This window comes from Doryrhamphus excisus, linkage group LG20 (genome assembly GCF_037039965.1).
Source record: "Doryrhamphus excisus strain RoL-2023G ecotype Guam linkage group LG20, RoL_Dexc_Guam_v1.1, whole genome shotgun sequence".
Lineage (NCBI taxonomy): Eukaryota > Metazoa > Chordata > Actinopteri > Syngnathiformes > Syngnathidae > Doryrhamphus > Doryrhamphus excisus.
This window is the reverse complement of record NC_136376.1, coordinates 13,607,919-13,626,557: the sequence shown is the minus strand read 5'-3', so window position 1 is coordinate 13,626,557 and position 18,639 is coordinate 13,607,919. Positions and strand designations below refer to the sequence as shown.

At 41.6% G+C, this 18,639-nt stretch overlaps 1 protein-coding gene across 3 annotated transcripts; it reads left to right on the top strand.

Moving 5' to 3' along the window:
- The first annotated feature begins 313 nt into the window (after positions 1–313).
- hmgcll1 (3-hydroxymethyl-3-methylglutaryl-CoA lyase like 1) lies at positions 314–17,896 on the top strand. 3 transcript variants are annotated; one of them, XM_078787249.1, is made up of 10 exons: positions 314–400; positions 472–623; positions 2,659–2,730; positions 3,150–3,257; positions 3,598–3,693; positions 3,779–3,927; positions 5,681–5,744; positions 5,833–6,021; positions 16,740–16,865; positions 17,512–17,896. In XM_078787249.1, the coding sequence occupies exons 2-10, from the start codon at positions 528–530 to the stop codon at positions 17,614–17,616; spliced, it is 1,005 nt and encodes a 334-aa protein (XP_078643375.1). In that variant the 5' UTR covers positions 314–400; positions 472–527; the 3' UTR covers positions 17,617–17,896. The 3 variants fall into 3 exon arrangements, with proteins under 3 accessions (XP_078643375.1, XP_057915011.2, XP_057915014.2); XM_058059028.2 differs by having other exon boundaries at positions 361–400; positions 503–623; XM_058059031.2 differs by lacking the exons at positions 314–400; positions 472–623 and having other exon boundaries at positions 2,676–2,730; positions 3,150–3,244.
- The last annotated feature ends 743 nt before the right edge of the window (positions 17,897–18,639 follow it).

The window sequence follows — 18,639 nt, the reverse complement described above, 5'->3', positions numbered from 1 at the left end:
GAAATGGCCGCCTCTACCACCTCCGCTCAGTGCTATGCCAATCCCACAATGCTTTGCGATCTGAGCTGTAAGCATTCGCAATAACAGCTGATAGCGATAACTTTCCAGTTTTTGTGTTTGAATGACTTAATAAGCCTCCCTCTCAAATATTTAAATTCAAACCAGTTGAGACAGCATCCCTACTGCAACCAAGTCGTACACTCAATTTTACCTCAGTTGCGCCTAGATTAATCAATTAATTACAATATAAAGCAACCCTATTGTGCTATTTCCTGTTTTGCTTGATAAAAATGACTCGCCTCTTATGCCTTCACAGTCTCTCTGCAGCTAGGACGTGGCTGCCATGGCAACTGCTGAATCATCCTTCAGTCAGCAGCAGTCGTCTTCTAATCCCATCTGGGTAAGTAACGCCTTACATCACGCAGTCATACCCATCTTGCATTAGCTATATTAATTTGGACACAACAACAGGCTAGAGCGGCTTTGTCTCTTCGGGAGGCAGAGCGCCGCAAAGAGCAGACCTCCGGATGGGAAACCTACCCACCACGGTGAAGCACTGCTTGACATATGAGCAACTCATCCAGGACTATCCATGGCTAAAACGCTGGCTGCAAGAGGAAAAGGTGGGTGTCATTCTCTGGTGTCTCACATGTTTCCATCACATGACCTCATCATGATGACGACGCTCTGATGCTGCCCGCTGCTTATATAACATCATTCCGTTTGTCTTTCACTGCATATACTTCTACTTTATAGAAAAGAATGATGAACATGTATATTGTTCACCTAGCCATGAGATTGACTATAAACGAGGGTGAACATAGGACATTCAGCAATGAGATACTCAAATGATACTTGAATATACTCGCCTTCTGTGTATGGTTAGAAAATTGTTATATTCCAAAATAACATGTACTTTCATCTGTTACTTTCATCTCGCAGTTTACTGAATCCAGAACCAACTGGATAAGTGAATTTCCGTGAAGTAGGATTCCTTATTTATAAATGCAATATTTTCGTAGTTGGAGCATAGAAAACCTGTTTATGATCTTTGGAAAATAGTTTTTAACATTGAGTGAGCCTCTTAACATGAAATAATACCCTATAGTCAGCTTGACAAGCGTATCACCCAATATAGTGGAGGACATAATAACACAAAATAAGCAATCTAAGACATAAACAAGACATAATATAGACTCACAGGTTGACATTGCTGACACCTAGTGATGAGTGTAGAATACTACAGATCAGTGACATCTTCTGAATGCCTTAGTCTGTATTCATATTTTAGTTCAATTAGCCATGCTGATGCATTAAAATGCTCAATTTAGACAAGACATATGTAAAAATGTGCTAAACAATGAAAACCAGAACATTGCCATCAATTAAAAAAAAACAGTAAGCCAGCCAGGACAGGACGTTTCTTGGGAAAATGACATTTGGTCACCCTATTAGTAGGCAGATCATTAGCACTAATGATTGATGTAAAGCTATCTATAGCATTCACAAAGATTGAAATAGAGGCATTCATTTTGATTAATATACAATAGCTCTATGAGACTTCTACTGCTAGTTGTTCGTTAAGAGTTATCATCGTTTTGCTCATCATTTTGCTTTACCTTCATGAACAATTAGCATCATTATAGTAAACCACTGCTATACCTCCAAGTGTATGGAAAATGTGCAATTAGCCTCACTAAGTGATGCTATTACCGCCATGTATAAGTCAAATATACAATTAGCATTGCTGTGCTGAGTTATTATTACCATTGATAAGTAAAATATATAATTAGCATTGCTGCGCTGAGCTATTACCACCATTGACTATATAAATATAGCAATTAGCTTACTAGGCCGAAGTATAAAGGTCAGCCACTCCGTCGTAACTTTACCAGAATTACTGTAAATTTGTATTATTCTTTATTGAAATAATTATGTAAATATTACCATTTAATGTACTTTACATATTTCAAGTGCAGCTTGTTCAGTTAAGCTATCGCTACAATGCTAGCATCTAACTGCAAATGCAAGCTGCTCAATATTAACATATACCATTAAAAAAATATTATTTTTATTTTAATGAATAATGTAGCTTTTGTAGCTGAGAAGCAACACTCATTTGGTTGTAAGGCTAATTTGGCAGCAAATAAATTAGCATCACAGTGGGCTTGGAAAATGTTGTGTTTATTTTACCTTCATTCAAATACAAGGCAATATACAGTATACTATCAAAATCTTTATATTCCTGAGTTTATTTAAACAATGCATACGTGGTATACATAGTATGTACAGTATGTTTACCGGCTAACAGAACGCTAAAGCCATAATCCCTTTGACATGCTCATGTTGGATTATTCTTGATTCAGGAGTTTCACAGGCCAGTGCAAAAAAGACGCTGACACAAACTGTACATTAGATGGTTTGGTGAAGTGTTCATTTATGTGTTCACGATGAAGATGATTGCATTTTTTGCTTCCAATCACAGAAATGAACTGATCCTCAGAATTTCCCCTGTGGTTCTTGTGGGGAAATGCTATCTTTTCCGAGTCTTCTAACATCTCTTTGCTTCCCATGCTAATGCCTGACAGGCTTATGGTTATGACTGTTGTGTGTCTTCTAGACACAAAGATGAATGCTTCTGTTGTATTCTTCTTCCAGACTGCTTCAGAGTATCCACAGTTCATCAAGATTGTTGAAGTAGGGCCCAGAGATGGTCTTCAAAATGAAAAGGTATAAAAACCGCCCTTTCTTTCACAAATGTAATTTATGTTTTCATATGCCCTTCTACTGCTACGCTTAATCATACCTTCAAAACTGCTATTTTTCCCTAAATGTTTCTGTCTTTCCTACATAAAACATGCACAACATATGGCTTGTGCGCCATAATTACCACAGCATATGTTTTACATTTTCTTTGAAATTCAAGAGGAGAAATGACATGACTTCTGGCTTCGTTTACTCTGCTTAGCATGTCACAGTTGAATCATTCCTCATTGCATGCCAGCATTTTTTTTTACATAAAAAAACACGTAAAACAGAGATGAGAGATGTCTCATGTTTGCATGTTGTACTTCCAGACATGTTGTACCTCCCAACTCGCATGCAGTCAAATCCACAAAGAGCTGTTTTGGGTTTTTATTGTTCCCCAGGAAATTGTTCCGACAGGGGTGAAAATCCAGCTGATAGACATGCTCTCGGGATCAGGCCTGCGTGTGATCGAGGCCACCAGTTTTGTCTCCTCAAAGTGGGTACCGCAGGTATTAACTCCACTGTGTGCACAGTTTAACGGTGACGAGTGATTTATAAAGCTGAACAACTACTGTGGGCTACCTGCATCACTGCAGATGTTTTCCTCTAAGATTATTTTAACATTCACAAAGACAACCCTTCCTGTCATAAATTGCAATTCTATTTTTAAGGACATTCAAACATGTTTTTTGTTCATTTCACGGAAATATGACATCAAGTAACTTGGGCCTTAATGGACTGTGCAGGGACGTGAAAGGCTTGACTGGGAGTGATGTATTTTCAGGAACAAGTTGTGTTGACCTTAAAGGTTTATTTTTATACCTCATATGTTTTCCTCTTTTTGTTCAGATGGCTGACCACACTGAGGTTCTCACAGGAATCCAGAGAGCACCTCATGTTCAGTACCCGGTATTGACGCCCAACATGCAAGGCTTTCAGGATGCTGTAAGTCATGATTTTAGTAAAACGTACTTGTAGACGACCCCCCCATGCTGTGTTCAGAGGCTCTCCTTATTTTTTCCTTCTCAAGGTTGCAGCTGGCGCTAATGAAGTTGCAGTGTTTGGGTCGGCCTCTGAGACTTTCAGTGTGAAAAACATTAATTGCTCTATTGAGGAAAGCATGAAGAGGTTTGAAGAGGTTGTTAAGCGTGCCAAAGAGCGAGCGATTCCAGTCCGCGGGTTCGTACCCCTTGTATTCTTGTATTTCCTGTACAGCTCATGAAAATACTGTTCACTCCGAAGGCTATGTTCCCACTGCAGGTCAATTCCGATCTTTTACTCATATGTGACCCGTATCTGATTTTTTTCACGCCAGTGTGACCAGTACAATTCAGATTTGTCCAAATGCAACCCAGACCTCTTTTGTATGTGGTCGTTTCTGATATGTCTGATATCTGATATTACTGCAGTATGAACAGACGTCGCAGCAAGTACCCCATAAACTGCCGTAGCCAAAATTCTTACCCTCTTCTTACGTAATCACTATGTGAAATAAAAAAAAAATGTTGACTACAAAATCTTAGAAATTGTTACAAATGTGCCAGTTCTGAGACCACAATCGAGGCCAAGTTTGCTTCTGCAAACACACAGCACCACATGTGACGTGTTTTGTGCACATGTGTATCACTTCCCCAAAGCATTCTAATGCAATGTGAACGACTGCATAAAAAGATCCAAATTAGGTATCATACCTACAGTGTGAAAGCAGTCTCATATAGTAATCGAATGCCGTTTTCATATACCAAAAGCACAAAACGATAACTGACTCACCATTGGTATGGATTTTTACTGGACGGAAACATCTTCAATACCACTGTGAAAAGTTCTGAGTGGTTACTTTTCAGTTTAATCCAAAAGACAGAACAATGAACTTCTCCCTGCCTACAGCAAACACTCGAGTGGCTTGGCTCATTCGCAGAGAAGTGACAAGCACTCGCAACATGATGGCATGCAATTTTATGATGTATTATCAAGGGTCAATACTATAGTAGTGAGTGTATAGCTTATATAGTGGTGTAGATTTCCTCGCCACTGAAAATGATTCAATACAAAGCCACTACTGTTTAAAGAGCTAGCAGCACAAGTGAGTATACTTCCTAGTGTTCAAAGAGTCAATATTTAGTATGAGCACGACTGCTACGTATTTAGCATTAGATTCCCCACAAGTGCACAGTTTTGGAATCTTCTTCCGCTCCTTGTAGAAGTGGTGGATGTTAAACACCAAGTGCTTCTTCACTGAGGATTTGCCACAGGTGCTCCATTGGGTCCAGAGCATTAGTGTTCAAGTGGGCACCATTGTTATGCAGCACTCTTGGCCGTGGACTTCACCAAAGCTGCACAATTTGTTACTAGAATCGTTTTCCACGACTCCATGTTGACATTGGTAGAAGTGGCAAATCTTGCAATCCTCCGCTTTCCTTTCCAGTGAGGATGCTCCACAAGTGCTCATTTGGGTTCTTTCCCAATTTCACCTTCAGCTTCCTCTGCACAGCAGTTGTCATCATGGAGGTGTGCCATGTGGCCCAGAAAACTCCCATGCGGCCCAGTTTTCCAAGGCATAGACTCATGCTTTGTTTCACATTGTGCTCAAATTGCTTTGGAGAACAAACCATTCCTAAAACATCTTTGGGGTTTTTTCATGTTTGGATAATTGTAAATTAATTATGGGCAATTAGCTAGATGGCCAATTAGCTTTCATTGATGGCAGCCATGGCAACACTCTGAAAAAATAGATAAAAGAGATAAACAGTTCTTGATTTGCGATGATCAACATCTGTGTTCCTCATAACAAATTCTGTTTGAACTGGATCACCACTAGAATCTAATCACCAGTCTGTTCACATAATGAAATGTTACGTTTAAATCACTTGGCTTGTCTTCTGCCTCACAAAAATAATGATTGTACAAATTAGTGACAGTGGTTCTTTCACAGATATGTTTCTTGTGCCCTTGGTTGCCCTTACGAGGGAAACGTTGAACCCACCAAAGTCGCAGAGGTGAGCAATATAAATACAATTTTTTTGATAGGTTGGTCAAAGAAATGATGTGTAACTGAGCTAATCGTGAATCTCTTCTCTAAGTAAGGTGGCAAAGCGGTTATATGAGATGGGATGCTACGAGGTCTCTCTGGGAGACACCATTGGCGTAGGTACTCCAGGTTCTGTGAGGAAGATGCTGCAATGTGTATTGAAGGAGATTCCTCCCAGCGCGCTGGCAATTCACTGCCATGACACGTACGGGCAAGCGTTGGCAAACATCCTTACTGCACTTCAGGTAATAACTCACCACAGTACATCAAAGTCTAGTGTTACCATTTCTCAATGGTTCAGACTTAGTCAAAGATCAATATGAGCTACTTGCTCTAGTGAGCTATTATTTTTCTCAAGTCCAAACAACTAAAGGTTATGAAAAAGATTTTCAGAGACAGTTGCACCTGTTTTCATGATTAATCAGTTCCATAGGTCCATCTATAACTGAAAAGAAAACTGACATTATAATATGCACAATCATGTATGATAAGTGAGTGGGTACGAGAACCACGGTAAAATTTGGTCAAAATATTTGGCAAAATCATATGAAAACCGGGGTTTCACATTGGTTTCACATTTGCTAGGTTCCACGAGCAAATGTTTTTTCAACATTTTTTTCAGAAAATAGGCATTTTTTTGTAAACAAACATCTCATCCACCCTAAGTGGGTAATAATGTATAGACACATGTAACTAATAATATGGTAAAATGTACAGTATATGTACTACTGTTGAAAAAAAGCCCACAATTTTATACACAGTTATGTCTTCTCTTCAGACCTCACAGCTAGGAGACCAGGGTTCAATCCCACCCTCGGCCATCTCTGTGTGGAGTTTGCATGTTCTCCCCGCGCATGCGTGGGTTTTCTCCCCGTACTCCAGTTTCCCCCCACATTCCAAAAACATGCTATGTTAATTGGCCACTCCAAATTGTCCATAGGTATGAATGTGAGTGTGAATGGTTGTTTGTCTATATGTGCCCTGTGATTGGCTGGCCACCAGTCCAGTGTGTACCCCGCCTCTCGCCCGAAGACAGCTGGCATAGGCTCCAGCGCCCCCGTGACTCTTGTGAGGAAAAGCGGTAGAAAATGAAAGAATGAATGTCTTGCTTAACTGATAATATTTTTTTCTCAAGCATTGAGATTCTGCACTTTATTGACGCCGTAGTAGCTGTGAGTTGTAATGGTGAAACAACCAATATAAGTTCTACACTGTGACTATCATTCCTTCGGTCGTGGGGGCGGCAGCCTAAGAAGGCAAACCCAGACTTCCCTCTCCCCACCCACTTTGTCCAGCCCACTGTGTTCCCAGACCAGTTGGGAGACATCGTCTCTCCAACATGGCCTGGTTTTTCCCTAAGGACTTCTACTGGTTGGACGTGCCCTGAACACCTCCCCTGGGAGGTGACCAGATGCCCGAGCCCCCTCATGTAGTGCTATCTAATGCTTATCCGCAATTGGAAGAGAATGTCCACTCCAAGTCAGCAGGAGGCTTTGGAGGAGGAGGGAGCCGTGTGTCAAGAATCACCATTTTTATGGCCCCCACTTGCTTATGGTACCAGAAGCCCATGAAGTGTTTTTAGCGTTGCGTGCTGTGATGTACGTACTGTATAATGCTGATGTTTTTGTCCTTATTTCCATTTCCCGCTCTCACCACCTATAAGGAAATTGCTCATGATACTGGATAATATTGAAATAATATATTTTACAAATTGATGAACTGTAATACAAACTCCAAATGAAAGGAAAGCAGTGAAGTACACGACCACAAACTCCAGGGGCGATGGTTCATTGGTCGTTGACTCACTTTGTGTGTAGAAGAAGACAAAGCTGCATCTATTATCTAAGAAGCTTTCATTGTCAATGTCATTTGTCTTAACGGACAATATAACTTTGTTCATGTTGTTGGTAATGTTTTCATGTGTGTTTAAATGACATCTTCTTTGGTTGGTGTGGTTGTGGCGCTCCTGAGAGGCACAGACAGAAATTGTCATTGGGTAGATTAAGTAAACTATTTAACTAGAAACTGTCTGCTACATTGTAAACCATTTTTAATTGCTGGATTGCATGTAAGGAGTGAACCCTTTTGTCATTCAGTCTGTTGGGAGAGAGGAGGAGCGTGTTGATATGTCAAGGCTGGAAAAATTATTGAGTTTATTTTATTTTATTGTGCGTTTAATGGATTTATTGATTATGGCGGCAAATGATACAAAATTGACTTGATAATCTATGTGACATAATTACAGTATGTCATTTTATGATGCTAGGTGGTTGTAGACAATGACGAGAGGCCAGTACTTGATGGTAACAAGAGAAGACCACTGGTATGTAACAACTATTGTTACTTCCAGTTACAACTGTGGTTAGTCTGGGTGCTATTCCACTTTCCTTCAAAGGTTATCAACCTAACCTGACAAGCTCTTGTAAATAGTTGAAATGTGGAAGAATGGATGGATGGATGGATGAAAGTCCATTAGAGTTGAGTTGGTAAAGCGCCCTCGATGATCATCTCTCCTTTTCAAGTGCAGGATGGCTTTAGTACACAAGAAATTGACACACACCAATGTGCATTTTGTTGGTCACATGATTTATCAATCACATGATTTCTCAATCCAGCTCAGTGTGGCACAATGAGCCACCACTCAAGGAATATATAATTAGGGCCTCCCATGCTATTGGAAAACTGATTTTCTGGAGAATATTTTGCATAGTTTTGTGCTGGCAGAAACCGAAATGTGGTACGCATAATTACCACACAATAATATACCACACAAACTTAGTCTGTACTTGTAATAACATTAACATTTTAATGACGATTTTTAGGACATTATGAATGGAACCTCTTCTTTGCAGAAGCCCCAAAGTCAATGCGTGGGTTACAATGGCATACATAGAAAACCAGAAACTGTCAATCAACAGCTAAGAAATCTCAACGTCTCCACCTCGTACCGCCCCATACTGCAACGAACATAAAAGACTTCCGCTCAGGAGTAAAAGCATCATGCACAGTTAAAGTCATGTGACTGTTTAAGTGGATGTGGAGGTGCTAGAGTCTTTCCACAAGCTGACATAAATCTATATGCAGGTAATGCAGATATGGCTATATCAGATCTCAGGGCCACATTGTCATTATTGCTCATAAGGGGGCTGGGTGATGTGAGAAGATGGGGGGGGGGGTAGCACAAAGGCTCACCTATTCACTGTCTGTTGTACAAAGACACTGAGAGCTAGGTGGATAGAAGAGCCCTAAGGCAGGGAGAGGGGGTGCGGGGGGGCTCCTAACTCATCAATGGCTCTCTTGACAATGCTGCGTTTAAAGGCTGGTGGAAAATGATCCTTTCATTGGTTCTTTGCTGTGCATGCGTGCATGTGATGAACAGCCATGCAGCTGCAGGGACAACCTTTGTTGTCAACTTATGTAGACAAGCGTCTCTTTACCAGACACTCAACTACTCATTTTAAGCAGCACATAGAAACTTCCCATAGCATTTACTCATCATCTTACCGCTCCTATATAATATAAGATACTACTAATTAAATATGATTGGCTCTTTGAGATGCTCATCAAAGTCGCCACACTTTAACTTCTGCTTTTTGAACTGGTTAGACAAAAGATCAAAATAAAAGACAGAGGGTGGTAAAATTCCCCCAAGGGTCATATTTCGAGTGATTCATCTCAGCTGGCCCATGCTGGCCCATGCTCAGTGAAAATAATAGCAGACAGCAGCTACTTAGTTGACCATTTACTCACCTATAAACAAGATGGAAATGAAAGATTTTTATCATATAGCCTGTCATTACTGTGTGCCAGAGGTCTACACCACCAACTGGGAGAGTAATGAATTCCCCCAGCGCTGTCGGCCTTGAGTCACCTCTTTTGTTCCTGATAAAGACATTCCTTAGCCTTTGTACCCCCGCCCACCCACCAGAAAGGCCTGGGTTGGAACAGCTTTGTTCCTGCCATACTCCTGGCAGTTCACACAATAACAACTTATGTACTTAGATTTCACAGGCTTGGCAAGCAGAATTATTCATGACTCACACCGTGACATTTCTTGTCATTATATTTAGATATGATTATACCTTTACAAGCAACATTAAAATTAAAATAGGCCAGCTTTGGTTAGTTTGCGCAACTCTAGGTTTAATTTTAAGATGTGTAGCAAAGCCTGCTTTTTTACCAAGCCGTCCTCTGTGAACCAGTGGGTGAATACACGGGACGGGCTCATCAGAGGTGGTACTGTGTCCATGAGGTAGGACGTGTTTTTTCCTACATGATGTCATGAAAACTTCAAAAGCAACAGTTTATAGCTTTGTTATTGGACACCATAACAAACATCATGTTCAAGCACTTTGTGGTCGTGTCATCTGACTTATGTCCATGATGTTTTGGACACTCGGGTGGTGATGTTTGGGAAGGATGCTGGTCATGCACTGCGAGGGTCTGGTGTGACTGTCTGGCAGAGTCCCCCTACGGGGGAACTTCAATGATGTTCCAAGGGAAGCAGCGGACATTGAGTGTTCCGTGCCTTCCTTGTGGAGGCGGCTAATCGGTGCAGTGGCCGTTACGTGGTCTGTCATGGTGGTAATACCAGAACCCGTTGGTGGCCTCAGCGGTGAGGGATGCTGTCAAGCTGAAGGAGTCTATTGGGCCTTTTTGGCCACTGAGACAGCTGACAGGTACTGGCAGGCCAAGCAGTTTGCGACTGGTCACCATGAGGCAAATGCTTGGACATGGGAGCAATTGGGCGAAGCCATGAAGAACGACTATTGGATGGTTTTGAAGAGATTCTGGACCACCATCGAAAGGCTCTAGCACTCTTCATTCTTGAGGTCCAGGGCAGACTACACTGATATGGAAACACATAGAAGCTCAAATCTGATTGGACAAGAACATATGCATGTACATACACCACTGGAAGCATTGTACTCAAAAGACACATTGCAAAATTAACATTTGTTTCTTTCGGCTTTTTCCTGATTAAGGAGTTGCCACAGCGGATCCGCATACTGATTTTTGGCTTGAGCCCTTTATATTCTGGATGCTCTTCCTGATGGATACCTATAGATGATGATGATGATGATGATGATGATGATGTAGCCCTTTATTCTTGTCACTTATACAGAAGTACAAGCGAAATCATGCAGTCATCAGTCCATACATATACAACATATTATGCAGTAAGACCAGGGGTGATGGGATGATTGGGCGATGAAGGGGGGGGAGAAGGGGGACAACACTAGGAGAGGGGAGGGAAAAAAACAACTCCAAACTAGACTCCTAAATGAAGGAGCACAGTGTGGGACTGTTAAAAAACCCTCGCCATACAATTTGGCATACAAGTAAAAAACATTGTTCACACACACAGACACCAAGCAAGTTGTGGTCCCCGTCATGCCCGCATCAGGGGGGGGGGCTATAGCGGCGAAGGCGTTGGGTGAGGAGGGGGGGTGACTGCCTGCGACGCTTCCCCCGCCCAACCTGGAGCTCAGTTCGCAGGGTGTCATTGCGATACATAGCAGTTGCCATGGAGAAGTCCGTGGTGGGCCCAGAGAAGAGAAACACCAGGTGTCCGTGAAGAAATAATGGAGGGTCAGAGCGTCCCGCTGCAGCAATCTCTTGGGAGAAGTTGTTTTCACAACACCACCTTGGTTAGCCGTGGTGGGGACGCCGAAATCCAGATTAAGAATATTGTTTGGGTTAGTTCAGGCAGCCACATTCCAATAGACCGGACCACCCTATTGTCCATTCTGGCCTCCCAGTTGATCCAACTGCTTTTGCAAAGCCGAAATCTTCACCAAGATGGCATCCTTGTTGTGATTGGCAGTCACAGTCAGAGTGTGAACGGCTTTGCCCACCAAATCTTTCACGATGGGCAGCTGTGGGCCAACCTCCGCTGCCTTCATCGTACGAATAGAGCAGCTACACACGATAACCCGCACAGAAAGCTTTCTAGATCTTCCAGAATCTGCACTTATTCCAGCTGTATATCCTTGGAGTTCCGAAAAGATCTGTTTTAATTGATCCCACTCACAGCCCGCCTCCGGGCCACTTCGCTGTGATTGGTCCCACTCAGCTTGTACAGCCCATGTAAGCGAGTCACTGGCTGGATGATAAAAAAAAAAAAACTCTCTGAAACTGAGCATTCAGAGCCATCCCAAACGTCTTTCAGGGCTCACGTCCAAATGCACAAACCTCATGATCTGAAACGTTGGCATGGTTTAACACAAATACAACAGTCTAACCACATTTATAGGTCAGAAAAGTGGAAAAAGCATCATAGGCCTCCTTTAATACATTTTCATAGGACAAATACTATCATTTGTAAATGAAGGTCAGCGCTTCTGATTAGGCCAGCAAAGAAGGCCTCGCTGGCCCTGACTGCACACAATTTGGGATTAGTATGTCTGAGATTTGGTTTTAATTAAACTCAGGAATCCTTGTCAAAGAAAATTGATGACATAGTTCATAATTTTTCATTTTCAAATAAATCACAAGGTGGAAATGTCATTTATTTAGTCTGTAAAAGTTTGTTTTGTTCTGACAGTATCTGGGCTTTGTAAGATTATTTATGTATCCGTGGAAAAGGTTGATCTATGTGTCAGCCACGGCCCCGTGACAGCTTCTTTCAGCTTGCCAGTTTATGTAGCTGTGGCTAAAGCATCGCTGCTTCATATCATCCTGTGAATACACGCTCTCTCTTTCTGTCTCTCTGACGCACTTTTAAAACCAAAATGGGAGCTTGTCCGTCTTCGGCCTCGTCAAGTGTGAGTGTAGAATGTCAACAAGCGTATCCTAAAAACCGATGCACGTTTCAGAATACACTGTGTCTTTACACAGGAATGTATTGTTTTCATACTGCCACAGCTCAGTGAGTATGGCTTTCTTACGCCGAGTGCACATCTGGTTTCTGGCCACTATGAAGCTAACTGAGTGCGCTGGCAAGCTTGAGATGCTGACCACCGTTTCTCGCACGATTAGCGTCCAAAGGAACAGGGCATGCTGCTGAAGGGTCTGTTTTGTTCCTCTCGGAAACTCGAAGACCCCCAGCCCGGCGCGGTCTGCAGCTGAAAGTGAGAGGATTGGCATGGTAGATTGCAACTCTGTGTTTATACAACACAGAAAATCTGCCTTGTACAATATCCTGCTCTGGCTTAAACCAAGGTCTGGAAATGTCATGCACTGAACACACCAAAGTTCAGCCCCCCCACCCCCCCCGCCACCTTCTACCCCACCTCCTGCACCTCTCTCGCCTTGCCAACACAAACAGCAATTACGGCAAACTTAGACAGCCCCTGGAAGAAGTAAGTTCTTGTCTTTTAATTTTGCTTGCTTGATCCTTCTCCACGGGGTGAAAGTCCTTCATGACCCACCACTACTGAAAGTATCAGTGTGTTAATTTTGTCTCCCTGTGGGACCTCCAACTCTGACATCTGGCTCTGCTGCGGAAGCTGGAAAACATCTTTAATATTCTCACGACAATCCCCGGGTACATGTGGAAAACATCCCGACAACTAATGAGTGTGAAAGCTCATCTGGTGTCACCATATTTTTTTTTTGTTTTGAGTGTTACAGCGTCAACATCAACATTTGTGTCCTCATGTTTGTTGCTTCCAACAAACAAGTGAAAACCACATCCTTAAAATTCATATGGAGGCCAGAGACTGGGAGTGGTTGGCAGTCAAAAATAAACAATATGATGATAAAGCACAACAGCTAATGTTAGCAAGAACAACAATAATATTGATCTCGTCCCAGAAATCTGACAAAATGTGCTTGACAAAGAAATGCTAAGTTTTGCATTAAGTCATCCCTGAATACAATAATGTCTCATTTATCACAGTTAATAGTTTCCAAACCCAACTGTGATAAGTGATTCCTTTTTTACAAATGAAATATTTTCATAGTTAGAGCATAAAAAACTACAGTTTTAACATTTATAGAGCACTCTAGACTTTGCACCCCTATAGTCACCTTTACACTGATACTAAACATTATGGTAGCTACTATAATAACAGAAACTAAAGTATTTAGTACTTAAATAGGCTCATATGTTGCCATAAATGTGTTCCTGTGCAAGCGGAGCAAGACTGCTTCAGAACTAGGTTTTCGCTTGGTGTGGGTTACATTCGCAGTTTGGGATTATTGTGGCTGTTGTGACATAATTCAAACCTGCAATGAAGGCGTGTGAATGAATTTGAATTTTGTATGCTTACTGCTCTCAATTTTATTGCATTTTCAGTTTCAAGTTCAATCAGTATAGCACAGAAAATAAATACATATTATATGTTTCTTAGACGGCACGGCGGACTAGTGCTTAGCGCGCAGACCTCACAGCTAGGAGACCAGGGTTCAATTCCACCCTCGGGCATCTCTGTGTGGAGTTTGCATGTTCTCCCCGTGCATGCGTGGGTTTTCTCCGGGTACTCCGGTTTCCTCCCACATTCCAAAAACATGCTAGGTTAATTGGCCACTCCAAATTGTCCATAGGTATGAAAGTGAGTGTGAATGGTTGCTTGTCTATATGTGCCCTGTGATTGGCTCGCCCGAAGACAGCTGGGATAGGCTCCAGCACCCCAGCGACCCTCGTGAGGAAAAAGCGGTAGAAAATGAATGAATGAATGTTTCTTAGATTTATATGTTCCGAATGCCTTATATTTCATTTTTTTTTATCTGCCCCGTCACGCTTGATAGGGCAGCTCTAGCCTGAGGGTCTGACGCAAGATCCATTCATCCATCCATTTTATATGCCGCTTATCCTCACTAGGGTTGCAGGGGTATGCTGGAGCCTATCCCAGCTGACTTTGGCCGAGAGGTGGGGCCCGGTCGCTAGCCGATTGCAGGGTATGGCACAAGATCTATTCTATTTATTCTGAAGGATGGCTCCCAGACGACAGCTGTCCTATCCAGTCTGACTGGCGTGTGTCATCTTTAACATTACCTTTCTGTTCCACAGACAGTATCAACAAATGAATTCACCTCATGTTATGTTAAAATAATAAATCAAACAACCACAGCATGCCTCACTTAATGTCAAGCTAGAATTTCTGAAGCATGTCTTGTATTGCATCTGGTTAGATTGATGTAGAGTGCAGATTTACCCAATGTGGCTCGCAAGTGAATATACAGTAGACTCCCACAGGCACGATATAGAATACAATATATACGTGTTAATGTGCGTGTGTTACGAGGGTTCTAAAACGGGAACATTTATCCTGAAGGGATCAGGGAAATAATGCATGACAGTAATGATTATAGTTTGCAACAACGGCACATTTGTCTAGTAATATTATAACTCCCGTCCTGTTGGTACAGTGTAAGTAGACACCCTCGTAAGAACGGCAAAATGTCTTCTCAATGTGGCACGGAAAGGACAAAGTAACGTTGTGAAAACATGAGTAACCAGCACAATCAGAACCATATGAAATGTTCAGCACAAGGCCATTACTATACGGCACCGGCGCTCCACACGGACGTAGAGGATGACTAAGCCGTACTGCGGGATGTTCATTTTGGAGTCGGAAGGCCGCGGTTCTCCTATACAGCCGTAAAGCGCCACCGCAGCTTTGGCAGGGAGTTGCGTGCCGGCCAGAATTATCGAACAGAAGAAGGATCTTTGTTCATGGATTTTTACCTGGGTTGATGTTTGAATGACAGTTCTGGATGTGTCTGCTTCGCTTTAAAATATACAGTGGAAATTCCACAGTCTACTCTGTCATGCTGGTCCACTTCCATTTTCTTATAATCAACTTTAATTATATTTGAAATCATCTTTTCCAGAGTAGGAAAGCTTATTACTGGTATGTTTGTAGGGGTTTTTTAATTGCGGTGTAGTGAGCCTCTCATGAAATAACTAGTTAATTAGTGGGCCCTCTTTCGAAACTAAAGTCAAAATTGATCAATTAAGCTTGCAGATTTAAAATAACATACACTGTATGTCTTTATTTTTGTCAAGCTGCTACGCCTCAGTAAGCTTTCTGGCACCCCACTGGGGTGGTCCCTCTTGGGCTATGAAAACCAGTTGAGTTTTAAGTAACATTTAACATAAACTGTCACGTGTCACAGGAAGTTCCACAAGTGTTTCTATGGTTATTATCACATTTCCCCTCTTTGCCATCCCCCCTTTGTATAGCACTTTGATTCTCTGTAGTTGTTTTAAGGTGCTTTATAAATAAGGTTGGATTGGATATTTTCCAGGCTGCACGGCGAACGAGTGGTTAGCGCGCAGGCCACAGAGCTAGGATACCCGTGTTCAATTCCACTCTTGGCCATCTCTGTGTGGAGTTTGCATGTTCTCCCTGTGCATGTGTGCGTTTTCTCCGGGTACTCCGGTTTCCTCCCACATTCTAAAAACATGCTAGGTTAATCAGCGACTCCAAATTGTCCATAGGTATGAATGTGAGTGTGAATGGTTGTTTGTCTATATGTGCCCTGTGATTGGCTGGCCACCAGTCCAGGGTGTACCCCGCCGCTTAGATAAGCGGTATAGAATGAATATTGCAGTCTACCAATTTAATTTGCACTACGTTAAACTCTTCTGCAACCTGTATGTATGCTACGGGCCCCGCCTCCACCCCATGAGTGACTGACAAGATGGCTCAAACCATTCATGCCAATGTGCTGAAGCCAATGCACCTGTGAACCTCTTCATGCCTGTTGGAGGCGAGAGACGAGGAAAACAGAGATGCATACACATGGCGATATATTAAGGCAAAATTATTGAGTTCATTTTCATTTCTTGTGTGAATAATTAATAGAGGTTTTATGTGTTTTACCCTGCAACATGTTATTGATATTTCTGTGTTTTCCTTTGGGAAAAAATGTCAAATGTGAGTTGACTACCATCACGGTATTTGCATACAATCCTTGAGGTTCCATTGTACCTTACAAAGTTTTATCATGACGACTTGGATCTGAAAGATCTCCAAATATACAGTACTTGACTTGTACTGTGTCTCTGCAGATGGGGGTGTGCGTGGTGGACTCTGCAGTGGCCGGCCTGGGAGGCTGCCCGTACGCCAAGGGTTCATCCGGCAATGTTTCAACAGAGGATGTCCTCTACATGCTCCACGGCATGGGCATCGACACTGTGAGTGCACACACCCCCCTGCCCGCAGACCTGCTGTAAATGTATGTGTCCACTATCCCAGCATGCACACCGGGCGTACAATCTCCCAGATTCCCATTTACATAAACATATACAGCTCTGCAAACATACTTTTCTGGCAATGTTTATTTTATAACATCAGTGGTTTTGCACAACTTCACACACCCACACTATGTGGTGCTGATCCATGAACTATTTATTTCACAATCTCTACCTCTGCTGGTGGAACGTTCTCACTACAGGGTGGACTGCAGCACACTTCTGACTGACTTTGGATAGTTTGTGGCCATGTTTTGGTTTTTTTCATTTGAAACAATTTTTATTTAATAAGGATGGACATCGGTCATGGAGACTGTTGACAATCACTTTTTATTTAATTTTTCTACACAACCAATAAATATATAATTAAATAATATATAATTAATTTTTTTTCTTTTTTCACTGCTATGATGCATATTAAAATGATATATGAATTATTCATACAGTGTCTTGCTCATCCTGTTAGAAAAGTAATTTAGGCATACTCAACTGCGCCCCCGCTGGTCACACTCATATACTGCACTCCATTTGCCTCAATCAATATGCTCATTCCTTATTTTAATATTGAATATTTTATTATTTTTTAAAGGGGGTGAACCTTGCCAAAATCCTGGAAGCAGGTGACTTCATCTGTAATGCTTTACATCGCAAGACAAATTCCAAAGTTGCTCAGGCAAGAAGCGGGATGCCGTGATCTTGTTTCTTTTACGTATTTGGCTTGATTTCCTGTACTTAAAGTGCTTTGACTCTTGCTGCTGCTTTTAGATTTACTGAATTTGATGTAAGTTTGCCTGGTTTTGGTCCTCCAGTTGGGTCAAAACACGTGTGAGGATGTCTAATTGAAATAACTTTTCTGTTTGTCATATTCACTCATTTTCCTGGACTGTGCAAACCGCCCAGTGACCAGTAGTGGAGTTGTGGCTTTCATATCAATTATATTAAAATATGCAGCAGTCAAGGACTGCAAAAAATAATGAGAGCTTGGTGTTGTGTCTTTTTTGAGAGGATTTTTTGAACTCATTCATGTCATATATAATCCTGGCAAAAGGTCAGTTAAATTACAGTATTTTCTGAATATAAGTCGCTCTGGAGTATAAGTCACACAAGGCCAAAAATGCATAGTTAGGCAGAAAAAAACATACATAAGTCGCACTGGAGTATAAGTTGCATTTTTTGCAGGTAATTTATCTTGACCAAAACAGACATTATGTCCTCTTGGAAGGCAAGTTCTAACAATAAAAGAATAGAGAACAGGCTGAATAGGTGTAAGATATGCTAACACAATGCTTATTCAGGTACACAAAAAATAAACATGAACAGAAAAGGTGTCCAGTGTTTATGTAACATAAACACTTTTTTCATTTATAAGTCGCTCTGGAGTATAAGTCCCAGGAACAGCCAACCTATGAAAAAAAGTGCGACTTATAGTCTGGTACTTAGTTCATTATTTCAACAGGTGTTTTATGATTAATTATGGCGAATTGAATTTAAAAAAATAAGAAAACAACAGAGAACATTATTATAGTGCATATTAAACATAATTTTAAAGCTTTTTTCAAGCATTTCCTGGTAATAGCTCAATCAAATAATGCTAAAGGTCCTCATCCTCATCCTCATGGCACATCTGTTCTTTAATTCTTCCATTTCTAGTCATCGTTTAATTTAATTGAAATAGCGGCAAATGGGGTCTGACAAATTTATACGTCACTGATAAACA